This window comes from Ochlerotatus camptorhynchus, unplaced genomic scaffold, assembly GCF_037179485.1.
Source record: "Ochlerotatus camptorhynchus isolate MF236.1 unplaced genomic scaffold, CSIRO-AGI_Acam_v1.1 ptg000091l, whole genome shotgun sequence".
NCBI lineage: Eukaryota > Metazoa > Arthropoda > Insecta > Diptera > Culicidae > Ochlerotatus > Ochlerotatus camptorhynchus.
The window spans coordinates 2,229,579-2,244,942 of NW_027040581.1; the positions used below are offsets into that span (position 1 = coordinate 2,229,579).

Below are 15,364 nucleotides of genomic sequence, written 5' to 3' on the forward strand. Positions count from 1 at the left end.
GTAATGCGATCACGTAATTTACCGGTTCGATCGGGACGCTTCGATTTGATAACGACAGCTCGAATTAAAAAAAAAACTCGCTTTATCACGCGTGCACCTTGATTTTTTGTTTTGCCCCACCGCGTAACTCCAGCTCCAGCCCCGAAAGCGACTATCCTAATCAGTACACAGCAACATTGTTGCGTTCGTGCCAATAAATACATAAATGTACATGAGAGAGCGAGCACGGCAAAACAAAGGAGCCCAGCTGTTCGTGTGATTTAATCCATTCTCTTTTGTTGCGCTTCTAAGGCCGCAGCCTGCTTGGATAATAAACTCACCTTCACCAAACGCCTCTTTCTCAAATGATCAACGAAACTAATTTTGGTATTTTTCGATTTTCTTTTCCTTTCCAGGTCCTGGGCCCAAGGCTTATGGAGAACCGAAAACCATTCCAGCTAAAAAATACCCTCATATTGTACAATTTCGTGCAAGTCTTCTTTAGTGCCTGGTTATTCTACGAGGTATGCTGCAACTGACCTAGTCACCAAATATGATTTTTGTTCCCCATTATTTTCATAACGATTTCTAACGACAGTACCCAATGTGCAGGACAACATTTACAGTTTTACCTACTATGTATGACGACACACGAAAGACGACGATCAAACCAAATAACCCTTTTTCAGGCGCTCCGTAATTTTGGCTTGTTTCGATTTTGCATGCGCTCCCAAAACCTTGAGTCTACCACATTGGTCATAACCTTACCAGCTATGTACCTATGACCTTCCGGACGGTTGTGACTCCCGTACCATAACTGCTCAGTGTTGTGTGTACAATTATTTGTAGTGAACTACATTGCTTTGGCGAATGTTGTTGTCTCGGAAGAGTTCGACGATCTTTGACGTGTTTGGACGTCCGTGAACCAGATGGAATCCTCGGCCAGAAGGGAACTCACCGCAAACTTCTCAGGGATAACAAGTGCCTTTCACTTTTCGGTCGGTGTCGTCGTCGTCGTCGATTGCGGAATTTGCCTTGAGCGAGAAATGGGTAGTTTGGACGCAGCGGAAGATAATTGAGCCGATTTAATCGAGGTGATGTTTCAATAGTCGGATATACTCCTTTTTCGTGTAATAAGAAGAATCATTTTGGTAACACATAAGTCAGTTTATACAATTCATAAGGAACTTGCAAATAGGTTCAAGGCACAATACCAAAATGAAATTTAATTGAGAAGAAGCTTAGGTGAACTCAACGTTCAAAAATGTTATCTGAGATATGTACCACAAATCCTGTAGAATAATCCAAATAATCATCTCAATTTACTCAAACAGCTATCTGAATATGTTCTATTAATTATTACCTGAAGTCCGTTAAATTAGCCCAACAGTTGAATCAGCCTCTGAATTGGTCCTGCAAGTCCTCAGGACCCGGGCCGTCCAAATTAATTGAACTTGAACAGTTTCTCCAAAATCCCCCTAGACTTGTCCCATAAGTCCTTGACCGCAAAAACTGTAAAATTATCTCAAAAATCCTCGAGATTTGTAATCACCGACGACGACACCATCGCCGCAGCCGTTCAACGAACCATCGACCAATGACCGAGGAAGAGATCAAATCACTCCTCCTTTTAGATAGTTGCACTTGCATTGAGAATACAGCTGCGGCACCAATAATAAGGGGTTTTTTCCAGGGAAACAGAACCGACAAGTACCTACTTACAATTAACAACCAAACCACACCGACTGTAACGACGAAGCCGACCTTCCCTTTCACTTTTCGAGACCGGCCAGGCATCGAAGGGCAGCGCTGCGCTGAAATCTCGTTGGTTTTGTTTTGATGCACAATTTGAGTGCATCCATTTCGAGTCACATTCGCCGGGTCAATGGCCGGAGACAACCTTCCTGAAGAACCCGGAAATCGCATCCAGCTTCCGCGCCAGTCCTGCCAGCTACTAAATCGAATGCATTCTTCTTTTCTTCCTCTTTTTTTTTCTGTACATGATTGTGATCGCGCTGCTTTGCCTCGCTCGCTTGTGATCAATAAACCCAAATTGCACGACCCCTTGTTTTCCCCATGTATGTGTGTAGTGTCTCATGGGCGGTTGGTGGAGATCCTACAACTTCCAGTGCCAACCAGTTGACCACGGTACCACCGGGCAAGCGATGAGAGTAAGTTTCGTCTCCCCTTCAACTTGATACCTCCACCCCCCACCCACCTAGATTCCCCTAATTAAAGTTAAGCGATCCCACCTCACCTCAAATGCAGATTCAGGATCAGGATCAGGACCACAGCCCGATTTGTTCTCTCCCTTTGCCCACGCAAGCCAACCAACTATTAATGGTAGATTAACAGCGCAAATGGCACAGCCATTCTAGTACCGCAGCAGCACCTTGACAACCAACGTGTACTAGAATAGCCTCTCAAAACTCAAAACTATGACCTGGAGAGGACTCGCAGCACAACAGTAGTAGTTGTTTGTTTTGGGTTACAAGCACACCAATATACATACATACACACACACGCATACACACATACACTTTCAGACGCCACCACTCGAGTCGATCGTGAATGTCTCTACGGAAAACCCGCATTACAAACGGGACCGTAGGAAAGCCTATAGGCTTCTCTGAATGGCAGAAGAACTTTAGGTAAATTATGAGCATAAGTGCAAGAAAACGATGTACATATTAGCGCATCTATATTTATAATTTACCCAAATGGGCCAACGTCAGAGAGGTCTATTACGCCACAAACACTTACCGAGTTGTTTTAAGTTTGTTATTAAGTTGTTGAAGTTTACTAACCGTTTCAATTGAGCGCGCAGCGCTCAAATCCATCTGGTTGTAAGTGAGTGTACATATCATCGATGAGCGCCGAGATGAGAGAAACCCTACCGCTAAGACTTAGGACCTCTCGAGGAGCCAGTATTCCGGATGTACGGGACTCGGATGCAGCTAACGGTAACTATGTGATTATCATCGGACATCAATTGAAATAGTCGGAAACAATGGCTTTAAACGCATTTTTCTCCAGAATCAAACCAGGGACGGGACTTGACAGTCGAGCTTCTCACTCTTCTTGATGTTTTTGATGAGTGCCCTTAGAAAATTTGCGTGTGGTGTTTGATGAAGCTGATTTTAATTTGGATTTGATTCGGAGTTTCAATCGCATTTAGCATCTTGCATATCATTTCTGCTCAACCCATTGAAAACAACCATAAATAAACAACAGTATCCACCACACGCAGAGTAGTCCATTTTTCAACTTTACATTCGCTAAAATAAGCAACTAACATAGTCATTGACGTCAACATTGATTTCGGCATCACTGCCAGTAACAAGGTTGCTGTGATGTCTCGCGTCACTTTTCATTGATCAGTTCTCTTCATCGACTTTCTCTTTGGATCGCCACAGCCGTGTTAAGGATATTGCCGTTTCAGTGAAAATAATTCAACGCATCTGACAGGCACAGCATGCTATAGAGATTGCTAAAGTATGATTGTGTCAGTGATTTGTTTTCATCGGGAAAATTTCCCGCTATGATTTATTTTTTCTCGATGAAAACATTTTGCGTATACGTATATGTGACGTAGGCAATATTTCAAGCTAAACAATGCATTAGGTCATAAGTAATAGTGGCAGATTCTCTTCGTCGACTTTCTCATTCGTTAATAAAATGGGTACAGAACCCTTTGTTGCCGTGTTTGTCGTATTAGACGCTAGATAACAGCTTCTTTCATCGATCTGTGTGCTGAAAATAGCTGGGAATGTCTACATGGCCGTGGGAATACAAAGAGAATCTGTCAATGTTACTTAGGACCTAATGCATTGTTCAGCTTGCTATTTCTAGATATTCCAAGCTGAACATTGCATTAGGTCCTAAGTAGCATTGACAGATTCTCTTCGTCGACTTTCTCTTTGTATTCCCACGGCCATGTAAAGACATTCCCAGCTATTTTCAGCACACAGATCGATGAAAGAAGCTTATATCTAGCATCTAATACGACAAACACAACAGGAAACGGTTGTGTGCTCATGTTTTTAACGAAAGAGAAAATCAACGAAGAGAATCGATCAATGTTACATAGGTCCTTATGCAATGTTCAGCTCGACTCACAGTTCGATGGAAGATGCAACAATCGGAATTTAGGCCGTGTTCCACTATTTGGTGAATTCAGTGCCAACATTTCAATGGGGTGTAATTGCTTTTGTAAACAATGACTTTAGTCGTCAATTTCTCGCGAATGAAATCTTACCTCTCCAAAATTACAATGTTAGCTGGTAGAGGAAACATTCCTCTACCTGCTGCTGTCATTATTTTTCATGATTGAGCGTTTATTCATGAGAAATCGATGGCTAAAACCATTGTTTACAAACGCAATTACGCTCCTTTGAAATTGGCACTGAATTTTCTCTTAAATTTGACAGATGGGAAAATTTCAAATAAACCTGCTATTCGAGAAGACTTAAGGCCCAAACGCAATGTGGGCGGAAGCGGAGCGGAAACGGAAAGTTTGACAGTTGTCACTAATGACATCAAGATGCCTAACCGAAGTCGATTTGGATCTAACTAGCACAGACAAACAGACGTAACTCTTCATTGTGTATCTTCGTTCACGCATTTAACGGTTGATTTGAATACTATCAGTTCCGCGAACTACTCGCCGCAGCGCTGGCATTGGATCACTTTGACGTTTCTATACATTATATAGAGCTTTTATGCAATATTGTTTGCAAGTTAGCGAGCAAGCTTGTTTTCCGCGAGAAGGCCGAGAGATGTCGTTAGGGCCTGTTCATAAACTACGTAGACAGTTTTTTGGGATTATTGAACCCCCCCCCCCTCCCCCTGCGTTGACAATTGTCCATACAAAAAAAAAATAAAATTTGTATGGGCCGTGAATAATTGTCAACCCCCCCCACAAAACTGTCTACGTAGTTTATGGACAGCCGCTTACTGAGGTCCTATGTTTTGAGAAACTATGTTTTCAAGAAAAACTTTTTCAAAGAGTTACGTTTGTTTGTCTGTGTAACTAGTTTTCAATCCGACAAGTAGGCTTACTCAGATCAGGCTTTTCCGCTGCCGTTGCCGTTCCGCTTCCGTCGTCATTGCGCTTGGGCCTTTAGGGGCTGTTCATAAACTACGTCAAATCGGCCAATCAGCAATTCTCGCGTCATTTTTCAAATAGACCAATCTACATTGATCGATTCTCTTCATCGACTTTCTCTTTCGTTAATAACTTGACTGCATTCATATTTACGGCTAATTTGTCTACAGTGTCTGCTAAAAGAAAGTATTATTAAGCGTATTGGATGATAATAACAGCTGGACGTGTTTGTGGAGCCGAGTTATTAGAGCACCCGCATCGGTGCGTTGCTATTCGGGTTACTAGTTTGACAACTTTAGCCGTTGCTATTTTAGTTAGCAACTAGTTTACGCACCGGTCGTTGCTATTACGATTCTAAATCTATGTTTTCGACTTTCGCACCGGTAGTTGCTAAACTTTTCGTCGAACTTCGAGCTAAAATTGATCACAGAGTTTCGTGATTGTTTTTTTTTTCGACAATATTGATATCAGTGTCTGTTTTTATCATTTACCATCACACGCAATGAGTTTTGTATATCTTCGCTGTGACGTACGAAAAAACGAACAAATGAGTTCATTACACATCAACGAATACGCGTTTGTTGATATTTACCATTGCTTGATTGTCCAATCCAAAATTGTCAAAACCAGCGATCCTCAAAAGCAAAATAATCAAATTCATTTTGGGCAAAATGATTATTTTGAATATTGTCGATTCCAGAGCCTAAAACCTCGATATTATCATCAATTCAGCATGAGGCAATAATTTTCCATCAATCTGTGCATAGAAACCAACACAACACATTCTACAGCGCTGTATTTGTGCAATAAGAAAATAATCATGTTGCATCTGATCTTCAAAATCATCCCCACCAAGATGAAGATGAATATTGATATTGACAACAACACAGGCGATAATAAACTTCCAGCCACGAATGAACAAAAACAAATGTTGACTTCGATATTCAGAGGTTGCTTTGATCAAGAGATTGTTTTTACCTCAAAATTCAAATTCATGCAGGTAGTTGGTCTATCTGTTCAGGTTGTCTTCATTTTAAGCTAAGTTGAGTGTAGAAGGAATGATTTTTATCAGCACTGATTGATATACCTAACCATTAAGACTGAAGATTGAAGGTTGAGATCCAACTACAGATCCAGGTACTCAAGAAACGGTCCTCCGGAAGATCCGACACATCCAGGGCAATCTAATAGATTTCAGGAAAATTTACTTCAGTGAAGATCAAGAGCTTCAGGGCAGTTCCATTAAATTCAAGAAAATTGCAATAAATTTACTGTAGTGGCAAAAACTTCAGTTAAGCTTAAGGACCTATGGGTAAGTTCTGAAAATTGTAGGACAGTTCCAAGAATACATATCAAAACTGTGAGAACTTCAGGGACGTTCCTTAATGTTCAGGATAGTTTCGAGAACTTTATGGCAGTTCTATTTATTTCAGTAAAATAGAGGGAACCATCAAGAAGTTCCGACAATTTACGGATAGTCCAAAAAACTTAACGGAATGAACTTAAAACAATTAAGAAAGCTACGCAGAAGTTCCAAGTTTAAAGATCTTCTGGGCAGTTCCACTAATTTCTGGATAATTCCAGGAACATCATCAGGAGAATAGCGAGAACATCAGTTAGTCTTCAGCTATGTGATTCCTAATCTTCTATTCGTTGTTCCCTAGTTTGAATTGGTTAAGACTAGGGTTCTGATGCATGGTCATTATGGGTGTCATACCTTAATTTTGTTGCTAAGGAATCCAATTTTGGCTGTCAAATGGGGTGTTTCAACACTCCGAAGGGTATAAATAGCGGGACCTTTCAACTAGAGTCGGATCCTTGCGATAAATGCGAGAATGACAACTGTAAAAAAATTGAATACTTCATCATTTCTCAATAGTGATGGAGTAATACGACATGTACTAAACTTAGGACACGGGATATACTACAATAGATCAAATTACTGGTCGCAGTGGTGTTAGGTCCCGAACAGAGGAAAAAAAAGGGGGTAAGTCACTCAGCTCATTGTGCCGCAATTCGATTCGGCACAGGTTTGGCTCATCCATCGGCACAATCTCGTAGGCATTTGATTGTTGTAAAAAAAAAATAAGAGCACTGCTGGTCACTGAAGTTATTCATAACATTACGTGCGGTTTGGCTGTATATTCAAGAACATCCTCTAATCAAACATACCAGTGGAACTCTGACCAGCCGTTCACTTTTCAGTTCACTTATAGATTTAAATCCACACTAAGAAATACCTAATCTTACACGTGACGGAATCCATCTTTGACATAAAGGATGAGACGCAAACAAACATGTCATGGAAAATTAAGTGCTCCGAGACTGAAAAGTTCGAAAGTACGTTTGATTGAGCTGAATTTCGCGTCTATTGTGACTCAATTTTATGTCAAAATTGACGCTCGTATATGTCAGTCTCAGAACACCTAAACTTACATCAATTTTTCTAAGTGTGTCCGAAATGCCGCTAGACCGATTTATCCTTGCGATTTGAAACCAAAACATTTAAGGTCTCAGAAATACCGGGTTACCGGGATGGGTCTTTAGAAACAATCGTAGCTTGCTCTATTACCGGCATAATCGGCACACTGAAAAAATATGACCCAAGATTGGTGAGCGGAGTGACCTACCCCTTGGGCTATAAAGCTTAAGGGAATTTCTGAGATTATAACAGTACTTCCAATAACTTCATAACTTCGAGAAATTCAAGAATGTTCAGACATTGAGGGAAGTTTGAAGATTTGTAAGGGTAAGTTCCGATAAATTCCGGTCAATTCCATAAATTTCGAGAAATTTTTTAAGAAGATTCGAAAATTTTAAGGAAGTTTAGAAAACTTAATACAATTTCTGAAATATTTCGGGAACTTCAATGATCTTTAAAGGTTTTTAGGACAGCTCTATTTAGTTCAGGGTAGAACCAAAGAACTTCAATAGAATAGAGAGAACTTCAGGAATGCTTCGAGAGCAGAAGTACAGATCGGATAAACAAAGGGCAGTTCAACTAATTTCAAGGAAGTTGAAGTAATGTTTAAGAAGTTCCGAGAAACTCCATCAAAGTACCAAGACCTTTATTTAAATTTCGGAAACATAAGAGATGTTACATGAGCATAAGGAAAATGTGATATCTTTTTAAATGAATTCCATTGTTTTCATTGCAGTTTAAAGAACTCCCAAAAATTGCCGACGGTCAGATTATGTTCATGAAAATCATGAGATCTTTTGAAATGTTCAGAAATCTTCAGGGACGTCTAGAGACCTTCAGAGAAGTAGGGGAAAAGTTGGCTTCGGCAATACCTTAACCTATTATCGTCAGGGGGATAAACAAAGTCCTAGAGCACTCAAATTTGGCCAATAGTTGCTCTGAAACACAATGTATCCACATGCCAAAATTGAGCTCTCAAGGACGTTGTTTACCCCCTGACGATAATAGGTTAAGGTATTGCCGAAGCCAACTTTTCCCCTATATAGATTTTTAAGTACTTTTATTATATTTTTGGAAGTCCTCGGAACTTCGCAGATGATTTTCAAACACTTAAGGAAAATTGCAGGATCATTCAAGAAGTTCAAAGGAATTATGGGATATTCTAAGAATTTCACATATTTTGCGATACATCAAAAACAATGTCGGGTCTTCATGAAATTTTATGAATATGATTCAAATTTCCCAACAATTGAAAAATTAGTGAACTTCAAGAAATATTGAAAACCTCAGGGAAGTCCAAAATAGTTCAGGGAGAATGAGAGATTTTTGACGAAGTGCCATGAGCTTCAATGAAGTTTTCAAAACTACAGGAAAATTGTGGGACTTAAAGAAAGTCTACAGAACTTAAATGAAGCTCAAAGATCTTTCGGGCAGTTCCAATTAGGGGTTTCATCCGATAATTTTGATACTGTTCGTATTTGTATTTTAAAATCAAATATTGAAAGCATTTAACATCCAGGTGTAGTTTAAAGTGAGTGAGAGTGATCTTTGTAAATTAGATCTGTTTTATATGGATTTAAAAAAAAAATCATGGAGCTCTAGGATCTTTTATGCGAATTGACTACTTTTGTGGATGGTCAAGATCTTCCAGAGAACCACTCCGTTACCTGATTGCATATGCTAGTCCTAGATCCTAATTCATACGTGTAGCTGCAGAATAAGTGGTTTAAAAAAAAATCATGGGGCTCTTGGATATTTTTTTTGCGAATTTATCACTTTTACGCATGTTTCGAATCTCCAGAAAGACCGGTCCGTGGCCAGCAGAGTGCGTCCCAGATCCAGATTCATTAATGTAGTATCAAAATAATTGATTTATCAAAAATGCTGAGCTCTAGGATCATTTATACGAATTGACCAACTTTACGGATATTGCGGATCTTACGGAGGACCGTTCCGTGGCCACCAGAGTACACTTACTGGTTTCAAATTAAAATTCATTCATGCAACATCAGAACAAGTTGATTAAAAAAATCTAGATTACTTGTTACTAATTTCCCACATTTACGGATGTTCTGGGTCTTCCAGAGGACCGCTTTGCTATCCCTTGGGTCCACATTTTTGACTCAGATTCAAATTCATTCATATATCGTTTTCAACCATTTTCAAATGAAAAACAAAAATGACATTTCACAGATAGCAACGCTTGGGTCGGTTGCTATCGCGCTGCTATAGTTGTCAATCCGCTATTCACCGAGAGGCACATTGTTATTTCCCGCACTTGAATACCAACCCCCGGTGCTTTTGCTGCGTTATGGTGGAGGTTGCTAAAATAGCTTTAGCAACGCACTGGTGCGGGTGCTCTTAACGAAAGAGAGAGTCGACGAAGAGAATCGATCAAGGTAGATTACAGTCGCTATATTTATAGTCTGGCGAATAGAATCTCGGGAACCAATTGAGCTGTCAAATAGCGGAGCCAATCTAGCATATCACGACCAACAACAGAAATGAGCACATCAGACTTTGCGAACAAAACTTCGGAAATCCTTTTCTCGTGACTCAAGGCTCGTCTACGTAAACCAATAACCATCATCGGGTTGGGGGAAGTTTCCCCTATCCGATGATGCTGTTAATTTGCGTCCGGTTGGCGAGGAAAAAACTATCAAAGTTTTGTTTATAAAAGTTGATAGTACCTTTTCAATTGTTGGTCCGCTTTTTCACTAAGAGAAGAGGTGACAATACGGGGGCAAAAATTAACCACTTTTCTCTCAAACGTGAACCAGCTCGTGATTGGCTGATTTGATGTGCGTAAGATAGAGATAGACATAGATAAAGATAGAGATAGAGATAGAAATTAAAGAGTAAGAAGCCAATTGTCACCTCTTCCTCTTAGCTTTTTCGTAGCTCGAAATTCTATCCGCCAGACTATAAATATCAGTGCCAACATTTCAAAGGGGCGTAATTGCTTTTGTAAACAATGGCTTTAGACGTCGATTTCTCGCAAATGAAAACTCACACCTCCAAATTACAAATGCTAGCTGATACAGGAAACATTCCTCTGCGTGTTGGTGTCATTCATTTTCATGAGTGTGCTTTCATTCGCGAGAAATCGACGACTAAAGCCATTGTTTACAAATGCAATTACGCCCCTTTGAAATATTGGAACTTATATAGTGACTGTAATGTAGATTGGTCGATTTGACAGCAAATTGGCTCGAAATCGCTAACCGATTCGACAGTGAGCATGCATAAAGGCGTATACGCGATGATCGATTCTCATCATCGATTTTCTCATTGCATTGCTACAGCTAAGCGAAACAATTTTCTAGAATTTGTTCAATGCAGAGTTGTAACAAGTTGCATTGGCTATCAAAAGCAACAGCAAACGCACCGAGAAACGTTAATTTTAGTGAATTATTAACAAAAGAGAAAATCGACGAAGAGAATCGATCATCGCGTTTACGCCCTTATGCATGCTCACTGTTGGATTGTCAAGTCCCGTCCCAGACGCAAACTAGCAGTGCTAAGGAAGGAAGTAAGGAAGTTTTCTCTGTCGCTGGAGTTAGATTGCTTGGATGTGTTTTGATTCTCGATAAATTTGTGTTTGACGCAATTTTTTACGTTTGATTTGAAATGTTGACACACGACTTTCTACCCGCTATTTTAAGCAAATGAAGCAATAAACTCCATTTTTTCTGGCTCAGCATAAGTAAGGCACTGGATGCTGAAAAGAAGACACTGTTATTTAATAAATCAAGCTGAACATTGCATTAGGTCCTAAGTAACATTGACAGATTGTCTTCGTAGAGTTTCTCTTTGTATCCCCACCGCCATGGAAAGACATTCCCAGGTATTTTCAGCACTCAGGTCGATAAAAGAAGCTTTTATCTAGCACGACAATCACAGCAAGGAACGGTTATGTGCTCAAGTTATTAACGAAAGAAATGGAATAGAATATCATGCATGATATTGATTTCACAAGCTCCCTTGATATTGCGAGACTTTTCACAACATGCAAAATTGTTCATACGAGTTCCCTCAACAACAAAATCGACAGTGAGCATGCATAAGGGCCTATACGCGATGATCGATTCTCTTCGTTAATAACTCGCTAGATTTAACATTTCTCGGTGCGTTTGCTGTTGCTTTCGATAGCCAATACAACCTGCATTGAACAAATTCTAGAAAATTGTTTCGCTTAGCTGTAGCAATGCAAAGAGAAAATCGATGCAGAGAATCGATCATCGCGTATTCGCCCTTATGCATGCTCACTGTCGAAATGATTCCTTTGCACTTCGTTTTCTTAGAAAGAGAAAGCATAGTTTGCTATCTCTTTTTCCTCTTTACAGAAGGCAGACACGAAGTTACTGCTGCCAGCCGTGATGGATGTTTTGCATCGTATTCAGGTGTTCAGCGAAAATCTTGAAGCTGAAATTCACCACAGCTTGGTGAGAATTATAGCTGGTGAGTTTTGTTAGCATGATATCAGAGCTACCGTATCACAGCTTGTAATATCTTCCGCTCTTGTTTACTTGTTCAGTTGTGTTTAGGATTTGATCTTTTGATATTTTCCCAACACTGCTTGGGATACATCTAAAGGAATTTCGAGTCTACGGAGTGCTTCCAAGGTAGCTCTGAGAAGCTCCTTATTCCTGGTAAAGCCAAAGGATAATTTAAAGGAAATTTCGAGGAGAATTACAAGTGAATTCTAAAAGGAATTATATAGCAGTTTTGAGGAGAATCCCAAAATATCCTGAAGAGAATTTTAGATGAATTCCAAGGGTATTCTAGGATGAAATATCTCGAGAATTAGATGTGTCGCGGCCAAAAGTTCGACACTTTGGCTCAACGGCCCACTTGGCTTATAACAAGCTCAAAAGTTCGAACTATCTGACTCCTGTCAGATCGACACTTTGGTACAACAACCCACTTGGCTTTAACAAGCCCAAAAGTTTGAACTATCTGACCTTTGTCAGATTGACACTTTGGCACAACAGCCCACTTGGCTCTAACAAGCCCAAAAGTTCGAACTATCTGACTCTTGTAAGATCGACACTTTGGCACAACAACACTTGGCTTTAACAAGCCCAAAAGTTTGAACTATCTGACCTTTGGCAAAACAACCCACTTGGCTTATAACAAGCCCAAAAGTTCGAACTATCTGACTCTTATCAGATTGACACTTTGGCACAACAGCCCACTTGGCTTATAACAAGCCCAAAAGTTCGAACTATCTGACTCTTGTCAGAGTTCGCGTTTCGGCGCAACGGCCCACTTGAACCGCCTACTTGCGATTCTTTGCAGTGAGATTTCGACTGATTGCTATTTGGCTTAACGCCACACTATTTGGCACAAAGGCCCACTGGTACTGCCAACTTGCAGTTCTTTGCAGTCAGATTTCGACTGACTGGAAGTACGCGGGTTCTAAGCGTCGGAAAATGTCCTCCAAGATTCCTCTCTGGAGCCACCATGAAATGTAGCGGCCAAAAGCTACTTTCTTCTCCGGATAGGGAGAGTCTTTCGCTTACTAGGTCAGACACTGTTTTTTGATTCTAGGAGCTACTTTTTTCTCCGGTTAAGGAGAGAAGTTTTCGCTTCTAGGCCGAAAGTTCTTTCGGATTCAAAAATGAGAAGAATCTGGAGTAACCTACGAACTTAGTTTTATTTTCCATTCTGTAGAAGGTTTACAATTTATGTGTTACATTAGCGATCTATAATTATATAAAATCACTATGGAATTTTCCATGTCCCTCTCAATACCGAACTTTAAGCTAATTTCTGCTAGTTATAATCGAATTTCTACGCGGGCTTAAAAAGGGCTAATCTATGTTTTCGAGTCCTTATGTACTATTTCCTTTTCGGAACCGATATTTCTCAATATGCTCATGAATTTATTGCTTTTTGTAACTCACATCCGATATGGCTCTACAAATAAGAATTCGAACATTTGTATCGTTTAAATATAGATTATTATACTTCGTGAAGAGGGATGAACAAAGAGGGATGCGCAGATATGTCGCGTGTGGGCGTGTTTATCCTACTCGAGCGCATATGCATACTAAGTGAATCATTTGCTGAGTTAAATTTAACTCGTGGTTAAAAATGACATTTCGAAAGTTATTTTCTATGTTCGAAAATCCCCGTGCTGTCGATCCGAGCGGTTTTCGAGCCACAGTTGTCAAAATTTAACTTCTTGTCTGTCAAAAGTAACCACGCTTGAATAGCAGGGTTAATCGATAACTTTCCATCTGTCAAATTTTAACCAGAAGTTAAAATAATCCACCAAATGGTTCAGAGCCTAAGTAAATAGTGCAGTCAGATTATGTAATCGAGCTGTCGTTGTTTTGCCCTACTTTTCATTTCTTTTCGTTGGCCTTGGTATCGACATCAGCTAAGACTTATGCAACTAAGCGGGTTGGCATCTAGACTTGATCCTAAATTAATTGCCTCGCGATAACAGAATGGGAATTATGAGGAGAATTTAGGCTGAATTTTAAGCGTATTTCCAAAGAAGTCGAAAGAGTGCGGACTATAATTTCAAAATCATTATGAGAAGCATTCAAATTCAAATTAATGGAATAAACTTAAAGTATTTTCTAAAGAGAATTCCAAGGAAGTTCTGGGTAGAATTCCAGAATAATACTGAGGAGATATGTTGGATAATTTCAGATGAATTCTAAGGAGTATCTCAAAGAATATTGAGCAAAATACCACAGGAAATTGAAAAGAGAGCTTCTGAGCAATTTGGTAGAGTATTTTAACGCAATCCCTAGGGGAATTGCAACGGAACTCAAAGAAGAATTCCATGAGAATTCTAAGGATAATTTCTAAGAGTTCCTGTGCATCAAACATATTTCAAGGAGTAGTCCCATTGAAGTTTTGGGAGAAAACTAATGAAACGCTAAGGAAAATTCCAAGAGTTTGCAGTGAATTCCTAGCATTCATTGATAAAAATAATAAGGGAATAGTTACCAGCGTACGTACCAATATGAACTTTGAAAAAATACCAATTGGCATTGGTACATTCAAAGAAAATTCTCGGAAATTCCTAACAAAAAATCAGGTTCCAGATTTGAGAAAGTTTTCAAGATTTCGAGACTTTTAAAAGTTTGTGGAAATTCTCATATTAATACGAGATTCTAATATTTCACGTCATCAAGACTCTGAGACTCGAATATTCGGAGTGCAAGACTTTTAATTTCTTACATAAAATAAATCAAACATCTGAGACTTTTTTTTTAACTTGAGGACATGTTAGTTTCTTGAGATCTGAGATTTAAAGAAATTTGCTGTATTCCGAACTGAGCAAAAATTAAGAAAATGAAGACCAATTTTTTTTTCAAGATTCTTAGACTATGAAATGATTTTTCAATGCTAGTTCCTTTTCTTTAAAGTATGATTACTTTATTAGAAATTTTCACCCGTCTATTTGGAAACCTGGCTAGATTTTTGCTGTTTGCCTTTTTCAAGATGTTTGAAAGGTGAAGTCAAAATTTACTTTAATTTATCTTCATATGTCTTCAAAAGTCTTCACCAAATATCAAAAGTCTTCAAAATGTCTTCACAGAAATTCAAATGTCTTCAAATGAAGACATGTCCACAAATCTGGTATCCCTCATCACAACCTAATGAGATGTAAACACGCGATGGATGATGGACTTTGACGTCACAGAAATCAGAACAATGACATCCAATAATTCAGAAGCCTAATTCTTGTAAGTGTGATTGAAGATAATATTGAGCAGAAAAAATCATGAAGGGAAAACATTATTGGGATAATTACATCCCTTAGAAAATTACCTCAAAATTTTAATTAAAACTCTCCTCACCTAGTAGGTGTAGACTAGCTTAGACTAGAT

General features: G+C 39.3%; 1 protein-coding gene across 2 annotated transcripts in view; it reads left to right on the forward strand.

The window, feature by feature from the left end:
- LOC135698619 (very long chain fatty acid elongase AAEL008004) overlaps positions 1–15,364 on the forward strand; it is a 123,921-nt gene that overhangs the window by 80,039 nt on the left and 28,518 nt on the right. Inside the window, exons 4-5 of one of the 2 annotated variants that reach the window (XM_065218679.1) lie at positions 396–503; positions 2,070–2,150. In XM_065218679.1, the coding sequence (XP_065074751.1) occupies positions 396–503; positions 2,070–2,150 (189 nt within the window). The remainder of the gene's footprint in view (positions 1–395; positions 504–2,069; positions 2,151–15,364) is intronic. The other variant, XM_065218678.1, reaches the window with a different exon arrangement.